Raw genomic sequence first — 15817 nt, forward strand, 5'->3', positions numbered from 1 at the left:
TAATTAGTTACATTTTCCGTCATCTTGAGCACATCAGGTGGGCTACATCAGAAATCAATAAGTGATGCGACGAGCTATTGCAAGGGGACAGTTAGAAGCGACGGGGGAGGAACGTTATGCCGTCTAACTAGTCTAGATTGTGTGTGTGTGTGTGTGTGTGTGTGTGTGTGTGTGTGTGTGTGTGTGTGTGTGTGTGTGTGTATGTGTGTGTGTGTGGACAGAGCTTCAGGGCATGCGCGGGCTCGCCTCCATGCACGCGGCTGTTAGAGTTTTCTCGTGGCACTCTTGTAAAGGCCTGACTTTAAAACCCTCTTTCTTTCTTATTTTTTCTCCCTTTAAAGCGTTTAGCCGCCGATCGCTTGTCCGTACGGAATTGATATAGAGGAGAGGAATGGGGAGAGAGGGGGGAGACAGAAAGAGAGAGAGAGAGAGAGAGAGAGAGAGAGAGAGAGAGAGAGAGAGAGAGAGAGAGAGGGGGAGAGAGAGAGAGAGAGAGAAACCGGTTCAACAGGTAGCGGCCTCACCCAGCTCCTGGTGGTTGTCACCGTTATATCGGCGACGCATGCGCGGTGGACGCCGCTTCCTGCTTTTAAATAAAGTACCTGAGCCTCCGGAGGCGGAGTGTTGATGATTGTCCGCGAGCCGCGCGCACCGCCGTTATATTCCTCTGCCACCTTACCGAACGCGAGCTCACCTGCGCCTCAGGTGTACCCACACCTGAGCTCACCTGGATCGCAGCCATCCGGTCTATCCCCGCGGGACTACAGGCTGCTGACCGCGGCGGCAGGAGGTTGACAAGTGTGGGGGTTGTTTGTTGGAGCAGCAGCACCTGAAGGAGGCGTCCTCCCTTAGGTAACCAGGAACCGATCCTCCGCGAGCAGCACCCGGTACCCACGGACCCCTTTTGACCTCCCCTCTGGTGTTAAACCATGCCCCGGGCCTTCCTGGTGAAGAAGACCGGCGTGTCTCCTGGTAAACGGAATTGGAGCGAGGTGTCGGACCACGAGCGCGGGGACGTGTATATTCCAGGTGAGCCTCCTCAGCCATCTTGTTTAACGGGGCGGAATATAACGGGAACCCACCCACAGCCACTGGGCCCGGGCGGCGGCGGCGGCACTCTGCCTCAGGTCCCCCACACAAAGTGGTTTTAAAATGAGTGTTTGGTTGGAATTGATCTTTCAGATTGTCGCTCGGGAAGATGGGCGTACTTTTGATTTCTTTCATGGCAATCAGAAAAGTTACAAGTTGACAAACAGGTTTGAGCAGCGGCGGCTGCTAATGATCTAACAGCATTTTTCATAGGGGAGGAGTTGGCCAAAGCTATATACAAATATTTATATGGAGATGGATGGATTAGTTAGGTATTGTTTTAATTGCTGATTACTCACTGTCGATACTGTCCGCGTCTGGTTTTAAAGTGTGTGTGTGTGTGTGTGTGTGTGTGTGTGTGTGTGTGTGTGTGTGTGTGTGTGTGTGTGTGTGTGTGTGTGTGTGTGTGTGTGTGTGCGTGGTGTGCGTGAGCGATGTTAGTGAAGGTGCACACCTGGCCGACTTCTACCATAATAGATATCTTCTATTGGAGGCTATACGCAGACCTTTAACCCCTGACTGCGTCTGAGCACATCCAGCTCACCCGTTTCCCTGAGCGAGACCGTAGGTTATTTTATTGTTTTGAACCACACGGAAATAAATAGGGATGGTTATCGGATAGGTTTTGTGAACGGGACTTAGAATCTGCGTTCTTAGCACGGGACTGAGATGCTAACCGATGTATCGTAGCCTACGCCTATCCGTGGAGGTCCTGGAAGCAGAGCTTTGAGTGATTCGATATGCGATGATTAATGGAACGTACAACGGTCTTGGTACTATCTTGGCTCTCTCTTCCGCTCGCCCTCTCTCTTTACTCTCTCCCTCCCTTTACTCTCTCCCTCTTTCTCCCTCCGGCCGGCTTTAAGAACAATCGCATTGTTGCTTCTGGCGGCAGAGTCCCCCGTATCAGATAACAAGTAACGGGCTACACCCTGGTATCCCCCCCCCCAAAACACACACACACTTTACCTATATTCTCAGACCCATACCCTCCCCCACCATCACCGTTAACTTTTAATCATTCACCTCTCTCTCTCTCTCTCTCTCTCTCTCTCTCTCTCTCTCTCTCTCTCTCTCTCTCTCTCTCTCTCTCTCTCTCTCTCTCTCTCTCTCTCTCTTCCCCCTCCTTCCCTCTGGTATGTGCCGTTACTTGTGGTACCTGCCTGACTTCTACTGCTCACCCACACAAAAGTATTTCTTTTGTGATTTGTAAGTCTTTTGTGACCTCAATAGCATAGGTTAAGATTGATCTTTAGAAAGTTTAATCTCAGTTGACGTCAAGGCCATGCAATAATAATAATTTCTAAATTGTAATGTATGTTTTCCTTTGTAGCGGTGGTTTTATTTATTATTAAATCATCAGAATAATATAAAAAAAATAAAACTCATAGAACTATGCCTTTTATAATCAAACTTGTATAATATACGATATATTGCTATATAACTACTATGCAATACAACATCATTGGTCCCTGTATCTAAAGTCTCTATATCCGCTGTATATAGAGCCTCAGGTTAATGTTTATCAGAGGAATATAACGGACCATAACAATGCTGTTGGGTCCTCTTGAAGCCTACTGCAATATCTAGAACGCCTTGGGCAAACACACACACACATACACGCACACACACGTACTATCCTTATCAAGAACACTTTGTTGACTATGCGTTTCAGAAGGAGAGCCTGGTGGCTATACATGGCTTCAACGGGAATGGTTCGGAGATCAAAACAGGGCCATTAGAGAGGAGAGAAACAACACACAGAATTAATTTCAAGTCTTCACTACACAGCTGGATGGGGTTAAGACAATCAATTGGGCCTATCCATACTGCAGACACCTACCACACACACACACACACACACACACACACACACACACACACACGCATACACACCTGTACACACACAAACCCCTTGCATTGTAGTTTTTTGTGTGTGAGCAAAAGGAGGGAAGAGAACAAACAACACAAGATGAGATAATCAGCCAAAAGGCTGTGGAGGCTGTCACACAACCAGGAAGAGGAAATACTTTTTAAACTACAATGCATATCTCACACACACACACACACACACACACACACACACACACACACACACACACACACACACACACACACACACACACACACACACACACACACACACACAGAGACTACCCTCAACTGTTGCCTATGAATGGCTCAACTTAACATCGACCATTAAATGACTCTTAACTATCGTTAAAACAACCACAGTTTAATAAGTGACAAACTTCTCGGTCAATCTTGATCCAAAACTCTGCCTTTGCATTTCACTAGTCCTTCCTCCTTCCAGGCACCAAGCAGCATAATGAAGGCCCGCCTTCAGCAAAACGCAGATGTCCGCTCATATAAGCCCTCTATCTGCTATTGATCCTGGTTACTGTTCACCTGATAAGACAGTTTAGTGTGCTGCTATCTCTCATCCCACCACACTCCCGTTACATACACCACACGGCTCTTCGATTGCATGTCTTTGTGTTTTAATTGCTTCCCGGGTTTGGCCTTAGGCTCATGACCTCAACACAGACTCAACCTTTAAGTCACCTGTCCTCACACACATGCACACACACACACACACACACACACACGCACACACACACACACACACACACACACACACACACACACACACACCTTCACACCTACATGCATCCCCGGCAGCAGCTACTTCCTGGATAAACTGTTTGGTCAGTGCTCCTCAACCTCTTTGGTAACTTTAGCCCTGTATGCAAATTTGTAATAGTTTAACTTGCTGGAATGGGGGGGGGGGGGGTAAGGTTCACTCTATGCCATACTTTACTCAATGCCATGAAAAATATCAACCTTTAGTGTAATAAAGGTTGATAAATATGTAATAACCTGTTTTATGAATAGACGGTAACAGTCTCACAATTCTCAAACAGTTATAACGGTATCAAACGTATCCTTATTGTGCCAAGTCAAACTCGAATTAATCAAAGGTTGTTTTTTTTTGCTATTATCTTGGTTATGTATGACACATCTATCCACTGCAACGAGGATGCGATTTTGGGATGTGCCTCACATTTCACAAACACACGCATAGCACCAGGCATTTGATAGGCTGCGAAATACCTTTATTGACACGTGTGTGTTTTCGGTCGACAAATGCAAACTTTCTCAATCACTATCGTTGTGATTAGTAAATGATACGCCGTTGCTCATTGCGCTGTTAATGTAATAAGGCACATCCATAACAATTTAAATATGTTATCAATTTATTTGTAATAACGTATTTACAATTTTATTGAAGAAAAAGCAGTTTTTTTTGGCTCGATGGCCAGTGGTCCAAGACCTATTACTGATCTGCGACCCAATGGTCGAGGAACACTTCCTTGAGCGATACTGTGTTGGGCGATACTGATTTCAATTCACCCCCCTCTGCCTCCCGTGTCTGTCTTGTTTAATGCTGGTTTCTTTGGTGCAATTATGCGGTTGTGTATTGGTTGACAAAAATATGTTGCCTAACAAAAACATATGTACACCCACACCCCCACACACACACACACACAAGCTGCTAGGTGGAGGGTTCGGTGGCACAGGACGGACCAGTCGGACCTGTATAACAGTAGCGGGAGGCTAGCGTGTGCTGAGCGGTGTGCAGCCTTTTGTTATGTGGAGCTCACCAAGCACACGCATAGAGATGAACACACCCATACACACACACACACACACACACACACACAGGAATGAACACACCTACATACACACACATAGAGATGAACAGACACACGCACAAGCTGATCACACCCACACAGGATGAACACAAACACACACACACACACACACAAAAAGATGAACCCACATAGTCAGACGTGGACAAACATGAACTAAATCTGAGTTAACAGACAGCCTTGCCTAAAGGCACTCCAGCACAATAAACGGAAGGCTTTACTCAAACTAGTGATCGTAGTTCTAGTAGTAGTACCATTAGTAGTGTCAGTAATAGAAGTAGTTGTACACACACACACACACACACACACACACACACACACACACACACACACACACACACACACACACACACACACACACGAACACACACACACACACACACACACACACACACAATTTGATGATATTTACAGTTATAAACTCTCTCCGATCACAACAAGAAGCATCACGACATGACGTCTAAATGGTCAAGATTCTTGAATAGCTTTCTCTTGGGGCAGAGAATAGTACTTTCTCTGCCCCCTCCCCTCTCTATCTCTCAGTGAAATTACAATAAAGGGGCTATGATAGCTGGACATCATCACGTGTTGCCAAAGTAGTTGAATGAGACGATTTAATTCTCTCTCTCTCTCTCTCTCTCTCTCTCTCTCTCTCTCTATGTGTGTCAGGCTCGTTCTACCCCCCCCCCAGCCTGATGGTGCAGATGGAGGCCTCTCCAGCAGAGGGGGGTCCTCTCTGCCTCATCAAGCCCCGGGCCCCGCCCAGCGAGACGTCCCCCCTGCAGGCCATGCTGCCAGCCAGCACCCTGCTGGGACAGCCCCCTCTCTCCTCCTCCCCCCCACACACACCCCGGCTGCTGCAGCAGGAGGAGGAGGAAGTGAGGTCAGAGGTCAGATTCAGATCGAAGGCCAACCCAACATATGTGCGCTCCAAGATCAAGGTGGGTTGTGTGTGTGTGTGTCCGTGATGTCCGTGTGTGTGTGTGATGTCCGTGTGTGTGTGTGTGTGATGTCTGTGTGTGTGTGTGATGTCCGTGTGTGTGACTTAAATCCATTGTTAAATGGCAGAACCAGGCACTCAATGACCTTAAGTGATTATTTATCTCAAGATAAATAAAATAACATTTCCTCTTCTTGCTCCCTCCATCCCTCTCGGCCTGACCCTCCATCAGGTGACTACGGGTCAGTTTCCAGAAGAATCCCTTCCCCCTTCCCTCTCACTCCCTCCTCCTCCTTGTTCTAGTCCTTGCTCCTCCCACAACGTCACCATGACTCCCGTTGAGGTGGCGAAGAGCATTCCCGCACCGACGACCAGCTTGGAACAGGGTCCAAGTTCCTTAGCAGGAACTACAGGGCCATACACGTGCGAGGTTTGTGATGATTTCCACTAAATCTTCAGCAGATAAAGCTGATATATTGGGCGAAGAATAGTCTAGTGGATAGGATTTTTCGACTCCCAGCTGTAAGGTTCTGGGTTCGATAATCAATATCCAGTCTTCCTGTAGACATCACTTAGCATTTCTGAATTCCCTGGGGGGGGGGGGGGGCTTTGGTTAATGAGTCTGACAAATGACTGCATAGTAAATATACATGCGTCCCAAATAATACAAAAAAGATTGTGATCAAAGACTGATTTTGTATTGTGTGTGCGTAGGTATGTCAAAAGGGTTTCAAGTACCAGAGGATGCTGAACCGTCACATCAAGTGTCACAACGACAACAAGAGACACCTCTGTGCCCACTGTGGGAAAGGATTCAACGACACCTTCGACCTCAAGAGACATGTGCGCACACACACAGGTACCGAGAACACACACGCAGCAATAAGACCGTTGCGGAATTGAAGACATTAGGAATACGATACGTTTTATTATTATGAAGAGGGAAGGGACGGTTGTCTGCTGCTCAACTGACGACTGTCCTCCCCTCTCCCCTCGCCTCCTCGTCCCGTTCCTCTCTCTCTCTTACCTCGCCGCCTCCCGTCCTTTCCTCACACCTCCTCCCTCCTCCCCCCTGCAGGTGTGCGTCCCTACAAGTGCGGCCAGTGCGACAAGGCGTTCACCCAGCGCTGCTCGCTGGAGTCCCACATGAAGAAGATCCACGGGGTGAGCCAGAAGTACGCGTACAAGGAGCGCCGCAACAAGCTGTACGTCTGCGAGGAGTGCGGCCACACGGCCGGCACCCAGGACCAGTTGCTGCTGCACCTCCAGAGCCTCCACCCCGACAGCCCCTGCCTCCGCCACAAGGTGGCGCGCCGCGGCGGCCGAGGGCAGGAGGGAGAGGAAGGAGAAGAGGAGGAGGGGTCACACGCCGGGTCACCCCGGGGTGTGGATAGCGACGACACGATCGGATCTACGGGGCAATGAACACTGTGTGTGTGTGTGTGTGTGTGTGTGTGCCATCAAAAACAATAACAGCACTACTCCCTCCAAAAGCCTGTGTCTGTGCCTGATCGCGTGTGTGTGCATGTGCCTGTGTGTGTGTGTGTGTATGCATGATCCATTGGATGTATGAAGGGATTAATAGAGGTAGGGAGGGATGTGTGAATGGGTGAGGGCTCGTTGGAAATGTGTATTTATATTGATTCAGAAGAAATTATGCCTTGAATGAGATTATGAAAAAACGTTCTGCCAAGTATAAAAAGTTTCCAGCCATAGTGTGTCCTTATAAACGGACTCTGTGTGTAAATATACCTGTGGGTCCTTTTGTACAGAGAAATTACATTTTCTATGAATATTATCAATTAAAGGGAGTAATATATTGTGCAAAAAGATATTTTGGATAGTTTTTTATTCCATGTTTACTTGACGCAGCTGTACTTTAAGATTGGATTAAGATTACAATAATTCCCTTTTGAGCTTATAAACACTGCTTGGTTTAGAAACGATCAATAAACAAACAAAAACTTGCAGATGTACTTATAGTTATCGGATTTTTGCCTTTCTTTTACACTACAATTCAGTTTTTCTCAAATTCCTTTCTTTTTAATAAATATTTCACTTTTCATGTCCTTTTTTTTTCCTTTGTTTCATTTATAAACGGATTTCGCAACTTAAATGATACGAATGCCGAAACGGCTTATTAGAGAGAAGCTAGAGAGAGTAAGGACAAGAATGGTTGCCTCGGTGGGGTTGAATTCCTGCTCCGTGTTGGGTCTTGTCGGAGGAATCCACCGGAATCCCTCGTTGCATGCTGCGGCCTCTCGAGCGCTTAACGGTACCCGAGGCTGTTTTCAAAGGTGACGGCTAAATAACGGTCCCACCTCAGGAGCCTATAACGACATGGAAAGGGCCTATTTACCCAGGACCAGTGAATATCTTGAGTGCGTAGACCTACATGATATAAATATACCTATTCTTAGATCACAAAATATCTGCCACTTTGTTAAATAAATATTTCCCTACTGTGCTTGTCTTGTTTTCATTTTCAGCTTTACCTTAAGGTTTAGTCCAAAAAAACACTATATCAAGGATATTATTTTAAGTTATCTACTATATTTTAAACTTATTTATTCATATTATCAATGTATTTATCTATTTCCTTAAACAGTAATAGCTTAATGCTATGGGGATAACGTGAATAATAATAAAAAACATTTACCACTTAGTAAATGCCTGCTTATCTATCTATTACCTATAATCTATCTACTATCGCAATTAAATTAACACAAGCTAGCTAGACTATGATACACATTAAACACTCAGTTTACTAGCTGAATTCAATTAAACAATTAAATGCAATACAAATATAAAGTTAGGAACGCTAATAAATGTAATTTGTAAAGTTAGTGCTATCTGTCTTGTCGCGCTCAATGAACGACTTCGCGAATGTTCTTGTACTCAATGAACGACTTCGCGAATGTTCTTGAACCTTCCTACGTCAATCGACGCGATCGTCCGCGATCATCTGTTGCCAGGCAGGTTTGGAATGGATTACGTATGGATTACGTGCCCGGTACAAATTTGGCACCCGGTACAAATTTGGTGTGACACCGCCCCTCCGTGAAATATTCACTTGAATATATCTGCCAACTATTAATCAACTATTATCAATACGAAATAAATCAACAAAAATATATAACGTTTATCCTCGTTTAATTGTGTGATATACTTGTCACTGTCGGCAACCATTTCAATGCGTCTGAACGTCAATGATTTGGGCTAGGCTAGTTATTGGTCATTCGAAATAAACCCCTCCTCCAAGTCAGGGGCGCCGGCCACGTTGAAGTCAATGTAAACTCGCTAACCTTTTGCTGTCTATCAAGCAGAGACAGCTTTTCATTGGCGCAAGAAAGTTCGCCCTCGGGTCGCACCAGTGTGCGCCCCAGACCAATGGTATCGCTTTTCTTTTTTGTTATCACCACATGATTGGACAATTCAGCGAATCAATCAAATAGGCTACCTCCCTCAGCAGCATTCGCGCAACACAACTGCATGTAGAGAAGAGATAGATCACTAATTAGCAGAGAGTTGTAAGCACTTTCCATCCTTTTCAGTGGAGCAATTGGACTCCCCAAGCAATGTTATACTTAAAAGGAGCAAGTAAGTTACATATTAATTTAATCTTTCGGCCTGTAGCATATAAACAAAATGAAGCAACTGTCCCTTATTTCTAACTGCATTTGAAGTAGACATTGATACTCACAGAAAAAATGAACGCTATAGGACTGTGATCATGATTTGTCTCAATATCAGAATAACAATGGGTCAAATAGCAATGGCTGGTGGAAGGCCATAAAGTAGGTCTGTATATGCAGAGTAAGCTTGTCCAGGCCCTGCAAGTCAGGATGTAGGCTATGAATCTGAATGAATAGCAGGTAAATAGGTAGTGGCCATCCCCAAAATGCACCAGAATACAGGAAATCAAATCTATTAAATTCAAGAGGGGGGGGGGGGGGGGACCCCAGACCCCCTGTCTATTACTGTTCCCCACCAACATTTTTGATCACCAGCCGCCACTGGTCGTAAGATAAGTTGTACCAATTATTCCTCAACCTGAAAGAAGGCCTTAAGGACAGAAACAGAAGTTATAAAGAGAGGAATTGGAATCATAACAGACTTGAGGTAGATGTTGAGGTAGAAATTATAAACAGCTGTTAACGTTACAATGTTGAAACATTTTAACTAAATCCATTCAAACCATGCATTACCTATTTCTGTTTAATACTTGCACTGTACAATCTCTTTTTGGGGTGTTTTTTTGTCTTATTTTGTTATATTGTTTAATTTTGTTACATATTTTTGTAAAGAAATAATAATTTATTAGGTCATTTTTATATATTCCGTACCGTTGTTTTCATATTTTTCTTACTTGCAATAAAAGCCTGTTTCCGAATCAAACGCTAGGCAGCGCCTTCGCAACACATCTGCCTTGGCCTTCTGTACACGTGACCCTCATAGACATGGCCATGTGACGTCAACAAGGAAGTAAGAAGGCTCTTTGAACGCACGGCGCGCATCGTCCGCGAGAGGGTGAGTGGTACATTGTGTCAAAATAAACACAAACTTTACCTCCCCAAGGCTTATGCACGTTCCCCTGGAACAAATACGTTTCGCTCGGCGAATTCGCATTTTCGTGCAAACATCATGCACACGCGACTATGCATGCATCTCTTTATTTGCACGATAACGATGGCAACCCAACTTGCACACTATACGTAGACATAAGTCCATTGTGTTCCGCCATATCACTCATCTTCACCTTTCTCATATTGTTGTCACCTTTCCCGTTAGATAAACGGTATGCCCGCACCGGAACCGGTCCGGTTGGGCCGGAAGCGAGCGCTCCCGGTGTCTCCTAACCCGCTGTTCCTCCGGTGGCTCACAGAGCTACGTGACAGCGCCCGCGAGAAGGGGCTTAAAACTCAACACGTTTACAACAAAGTATGCTCTTTGTTATTCCTACACCAACTATTTTGCTTTCTATGGAATGACTACAACATATGTACTGAAGAGCTTGCATAGTTCAGCTGCGGTCCATAGTGCTTTAGGTTTGAAATCTAATATGTACTCAAACCAGAAGAGTTTGTGAAATATTCTTACAATTTAAACATTGTATATATTACAACTGTGTTTCATACATTGTTAATAGGGGTTCGTAGTACCCTTATTAAAGTACTATACACTAACCTTATGTGTGATTCCTGTTCTGCATAACCTAGGCTGTGTAGCTCTTCTGAACCTTGTCCAGTTGTTCTGTAGGAACTACTAGGCTGTGTAGCACAAAGTAATGCGTTGATACAATTACGCGAGGGGTTTCAGCTTATTGACTAGCTGTAAATGTCTTGTCATATTAATGCGTGGCGTCTTGTTTTGCAGGCCATCGGTTCTTTACAGAAGTACCCGTTACCCTTGCAGAACGCCCGCGAAGCCAAGATCCTCCAGAACTTTGGGGACGGGATCTGTAAACTTCTGGATGAAAAACTACAGCGCTACTACAGGGAACACGGTCAGTATTTAATACTACTACTCCTAGTGTTATTCACAGTGCATTCAGATCCATGTCCTTAAGGGGCAGCTAGGGATCAGGAGGCATCTTGCCCTATGATGCTGACAGGTAGATTGTGGACGTTCCAACAAAAAATAATTGGGTCAGTGGGTACAGTGGAGTTCTGTCAAGGAAATTCTGTTGATTTTGTCAGCGAGGGCAAGCAGAAGAAGAAGTGATATAGAAGGACAATTGAAACGCACCCATGAGAGTCATATAAACGTTTTACAGTGGTCTCTTCCTCAGGTCCAGACGCACCCATCCACTCGCTACCTGAAGGAGCGCCCCCTGCTGGAGGCCCTGACAACAACAGCCTGGCACCCAATAAGAAGGTCTGTCTATCTGTCTGTCTGTTTAGATATTCAAAGTAAATGTATTACTACCAATCAGTCCCATTTTCAGACAATAAATGACAGTGGATCCAGGTTGATGTCTCTAAAAGATTGGTGTGTGGTTGCAGAGCAATGTCCCTCAGGAAGGGAAGAAGGAGAGTGGGGGAGGAGGAGGAAGAGGAGGGAGAGGAGGTGGGAGGGGGAAGAAGAGGGAATATGTTCCTCAGAAGAGATCTGGAGGTTACGCGGTCCTGCTAACCCTCTACCGACACATCCAGGTATGTTACCTGAACACCGGATGTCCCTCGTTATTGATCAACAGCATAACACCTATATATATAAATCACCTGTATGTTACCTTTTTCTCTGAAGTTTATCTATCATACATCACCTGTATCTACAACTGTGTATATATAAATAAATCACCTGAATATCATACACCTATAATGTGTCCCCTGCAGATCCCAGGTGATAAAGGGTACATGTTCAAGATGGAGCTGCAGAACGAAGCCCAGCTCCTCTGTGACAAGTCCTTCTCAGCGGTAGGACACAGAAGGGGTTGCTCTTTCTTTCTTTCTTCTCATCCCTTACATATTTTAAATTCCTAACTTTTATTCTGTTCTCTGGCATCAATCTGCTTTTATCCTTTCTGACCCCCCCCCCCCCCCACACAGCCAGATATGGGTACTAAATACACAGCCTGGTCTTCTGTCAGCACCCTGATCAAGAAAGACCTGGTAGTGAAGACCCACAGCCCTGCAAGGTACACACACACGCACACGTGCCCTCACTCACTCCCTCACTCACTCACTCACCCACCCACTTCTCCACTTACTCTCTCTTTCTCCAGATATTCTCTGTCGGAGGAGGGCGCTTCCTTGGCTGGGAGACTGGCTTCAGAGGAGCAGGGAAGCAGCGGAGGACCGGAACAGAGAGATGAAGGGAGAGACAGGAGTGAGGAGGAGGATGTTCAGGGCTTGGTGGACCTCACCGCCAGTGATGAAGAGGAGAAGAGCGTTACACCGTAAGTATTTAACAGCAGAATGATACACCTGCTCTAGCTCAGCGCTCAATCCTGTTCTCTCCCCTCTAGGCCTGTCACTGGACGGCCCGCCTGGGAATCCCAGGCAAGAGTTGAGGCGGCTGGGCCGAGTGTGTCAGGAGAGGCCCAGGCTTCAGAGCCGAGTGGTGGAAGGCCTAGTGGAGGCCGTCTTCTCCCAGGAGACTATGACATCATCCTCTGTGTGGACTTCATAGAAACTACAGGGTAGGGTGTGTGTGTGGTGATGATTGTTTGTGTGTCGATGATGATGATGATGATGATGATGTTGAAGATGATTGTGTTTGTGTTGATGATGGCGCCCATGTGTGTGTGTGTATTTATATATAGAGGCAGTAACCACTGTAAGCAGGACCTGGTCAAAGAGCTACAGAGGAACGGCGTGAACTTTGACGTCAGGAAGTTAAACGTGGGAGACTTCCTGTGGGTGGCCCGCGAGAGAGTAGCACCTGTACCAGGTAACCCATCTCAGTCACTCACTCACTCACTAACTCGCTCTCACACACATTCACCATCCTAATATTTTACGTACTAATAATAATAATAATAATTATAATAATATTGAATTCGATATATAAAGCGCCTTTCAAACTCAAGGACGCTTTACAATGTGTGCAGGAACATAGAAAACGAAAGAACTTAATCAAAAACAACAAAAGGAGACAAGGAGACAAACAAGAGGGGGGTGGGGAGGTCTCAGGCAGTAGGCAAGCTTGAAGAGGTGAGTTTTGAGGAGAGTTCTGAAGGTGGCCAGAGATGACCAGACACACACACACACACCCCCCTGTGGGCTACAGGTCAGCTGCGTGCCTCCGAGGCCAAGGAGCTGGTTCTGGACTACATCATCGAGAGGAAGAGGATGGACGACCTGTGCGGGAGCATCATCGACGGACGCTTCCGGGAGCAGAAGGTGTGTGTCCCTCCCATCTTGTCCGTCTGTCTATCTGTCTTAACGCGAAGTCGTCCTCTTTAGACGTTATGGACAGTGCAATGTATATTCCTCTTTCAGTTCCGTCTGAAGAGGTGTGGTCTGTCCAAACCCATCTACCTGGTGGAGGAGTGTGGAACCGCAGCCTCACACATGAGTTTACCTGAAGCTACGCTGCAACAGGCTATCATCAATACACAGGTACACGCGCGCAATTTTCAGTGCGATGTGTGTTGTTGTTTTTTAGCAAAGATAGTAAGCTACAAAATAGCTGTGCGTGTGTGTGTCTGTTTGTTTGTGCCGGTCAGGTGGTGGACGGCTTCTTCGTTAAGAGGGTTCAGGACGTGAGGGAGTCTGCAGCCTACCTGACCGTCATGACCCGATACCTGATCAGACTCTACAAGGTAACATCCCATATTATCACATCTAGATACCTGACTGCACTCTACCAGGTAACATCCCATAATATCACATCTAGATACCTGACCACACTCTAGCAGGTCTCATCCCATACTATCACATCTAGATACCTGACCACACTCTACCAGGTAACATCCCATAGTATCACATCTACATACCTTACTAGACTCTACCAGGTACGACTTATAATATCCCAACTACATACCTGACCCATCTCTAGCAGGTAACATCCCATAATATCACATCTAGATACCTGACCAGACTCTACCAGGTAACATCCCATAATATCACATCTAGATACCTGATAGCCAAACACAGCCACACCCCTTGGGCTTCACAAACATCACACAATTCTAAAACCCTCAAAGAATGAAACTGACTCCTACAGACAAACAAGGTGAAGTCAGGTGGGTGTCAGTGAGTTAACAGAGTCGAGTTCTCCCATCCTCTCCTCGTCATCCCTCCACTCCCTCCTCCAGAACGGTACCCTGGTGTGTCGCTCCAGAGAGCTGGAGGGCGATGGAGGGATGAAGCCCTCCCTCCCCTCCTCCTCCTCCACCCCCTCCCTCGCCCTCCTGTCCTTCGCAGAGTTCAACTACGGAGCCATCAAGAACAAGGTGTGTGTGAGAAAAGATTACCTTTGCAAGCAATGATGCCAATATTGAGGGAGAGATATGATATTAAAGTCCAAGATATTGTGTGTTTTAGTCTCAGACAGTAAGAGAAGTGTTCGCCAGGCAGTTGATGCAGATCAGTGGATTGTCTGGAGACAAAGCAGCTGCAATTTTGGATCAATACACAACCCCATGCAGGTAACACTGAGTCACTACAGCTAGATGTGAAACTCTACAGGCAACACTGACTCACTACAGCTAACCCACTCTACAGATAACACTGACTCACTACAGCTAACACACTCTACAGACAACACTGACTCAATACAGCTAACACACACTACAGACAACACTGACTCACTACAGCTAACACACTCTACAGCTAACACACTCTACAGACAACACTGACTCACTACAGCTAACACACTCTACAAGTAACACTGACTCACTACAGCTAACACACTATACAAGTAACACTGACTCACTACAGCTAACACACTCTACATTATATAGTTGTATGTTAAGACATGCAATATGTCTTGGTAGTCAGTCTCTTCAGCGGTTGTTAAATGTTGCGCTTCTCCCTCCCTCCAGTTTGCTGTCTGCGTACGAGTCATGCCCCAGTGAAGCAGACAGAGAGAAGCTACTCTCCAACATCAGATACGGGAAACTCAACAGGTTTGTGTAGTACTACCTACGTAGAAGACCAAATCCACCTCAATATCGAATGATATTGTTTGCTATCCACTGCAGTGTTTCCTGTGCAGTTCTGAATCCCTGCTCTATTGTATTTAGGCGAGGCAAGTCAAGGAAACTTTATTCATATAGCCCATTTCATACACGAGGCAGACTCAAAGTGCTTCACCTAGAAACATCGTCATAAAATAAAAAAGTAAAAGAAAACAAAGGCTAAGTAAAAAAAAGAAGCATTTTAGAAAGTACAATGTATAATGATTTAGCAGAAAGCTAAAGCAAACATAAAAGTCTTTATTCCTGTTTTAAAAGGTATTTCTTGGACTGAAAGGTATGTCTTGTTCTGAATGTTCTGTTCTTGTGTTACAGGAACATCGGACCAGCACTGAGCAGAACCGTTTACCAACTCTATTGTACTAAAGGACCGCTTTCGTAGCACACACACACACACTAAACCCTTGATATGTTCCTGTTCTGAACCAA

General features: G+C 45.7%; 2 protein-coding genes across 2 annotated transcripts; both read left to right on the plus strand.

Moving 5' to 3' along the window:
• The first annotated feature begins 631 nt into the window (after window positions 1-631).
• On the plus strand, window positions 632-8209 carry ovol1a (ovo-like zinc finger 1a). Its single transcript, XM_079758492.1, has 5 exons — window positions 632-1029; window positions 5472-5743; window positions 5975-6172; window positions 6457-6601; window positions 6821-8209. The coding sequence occupies exons 1-5, from the start codon at window positions 930-932 to the stop codon at window positions 7165-7167; spliced, it is 1062 nt and encodes a 353-aa protein (XP_079614618.1). The 5' UTR covers window positions 632-929; the 3' UTR covers window positions 7168-8209.
• Window positions 8210-10240: 2031 nt separating this feature from the next.
• mus81 (MUS81 structure-specific endonuclease subunit) lies at window positions 10241-15817 on the plus strand. The gene is made up of 17 exons (XM_079757621.1): window positions 10241-10272; window positions 10534-10683; window positions 11119-11248; window positions 11534-11619; window positions 11748-11897; window positions 12081-12161; window positions 12294-12382; window positions 12470-12643; window positions 12713-12886; window positions 13010-13137; window positions 13477-13589; window positions 13689-13808; window positions 13916-14011; window positions 14507-14644; window positions 14736-14839; window positions 15236-15319; window positions 15704-15817. The coding sequence occupies exons 2-17, from the start codon at window positions 10543-10545 to the stop codon at window positions 15768-15770; spliced, it is 1875 nt and encodes a 624-aa protein (XP_079613747.1). The 5' UTR covers window positions 10241-10272; window positions 10534-10542; the 3' UTR covers window positions 15771-15817.

Source organism: Pollachius pollachius (assembly GCF_949987615.1).
Source record: "Pollachius pollachius genome assembly, chromosome: 20".
Taxonomy (NCBI): Eukaryota; Metazoa; Chordata; class Actinopteri; order Gadiformes; family Gadidae; genus Pollachius; species Pollachius pollachius.

Bases quoted from the DNA above. Each gene is read 5' to 3' on its own strand.
- ovol1a (XM_079758492.1), top strand. From the start codon at position 930: ATGCCCCGGGCCTTCCTGGTGAAGAAGACCGGCGTGTCTCCTGGTAAA. The intron at 1,030-5,471 runs GTGAGCCTCCTC...TATGTGTGTCAG, and splicing joins CGGGGACGTGTATATTCCAG to GCTCGTTCTACCCCCCCCCC. The intron at 5,744-5,974 runs GTGGGTTGTGTG...ACCCTCCATCAG, and splicing joins ATGTGCGCTCCAAGATCAAG to GTGACTACGGGTCAGTTTCC.
- mus81 (XM_079757621.1), top strand. From the start codon at position 10,543: ATGCCCGCACCGGAACCGGTCCGGTTGGGCCGGAAGCGAGCGCTCCCG. The intron at 11,620-11,747 runs GTCTGTCTATCT...GTGTGGTTGCAG, and splicing joins GCCTGGCACCCAATAAGAAG to AGCAATGTCCCTCAGGAAGG. The intron at 11,898-12,080 runs GTATGTTACCTG...TGTCCCCTGCAG, and splicing joins CCCTCTACCGACACATCCAG to ATCCCAGGTGATAAAGGGTA.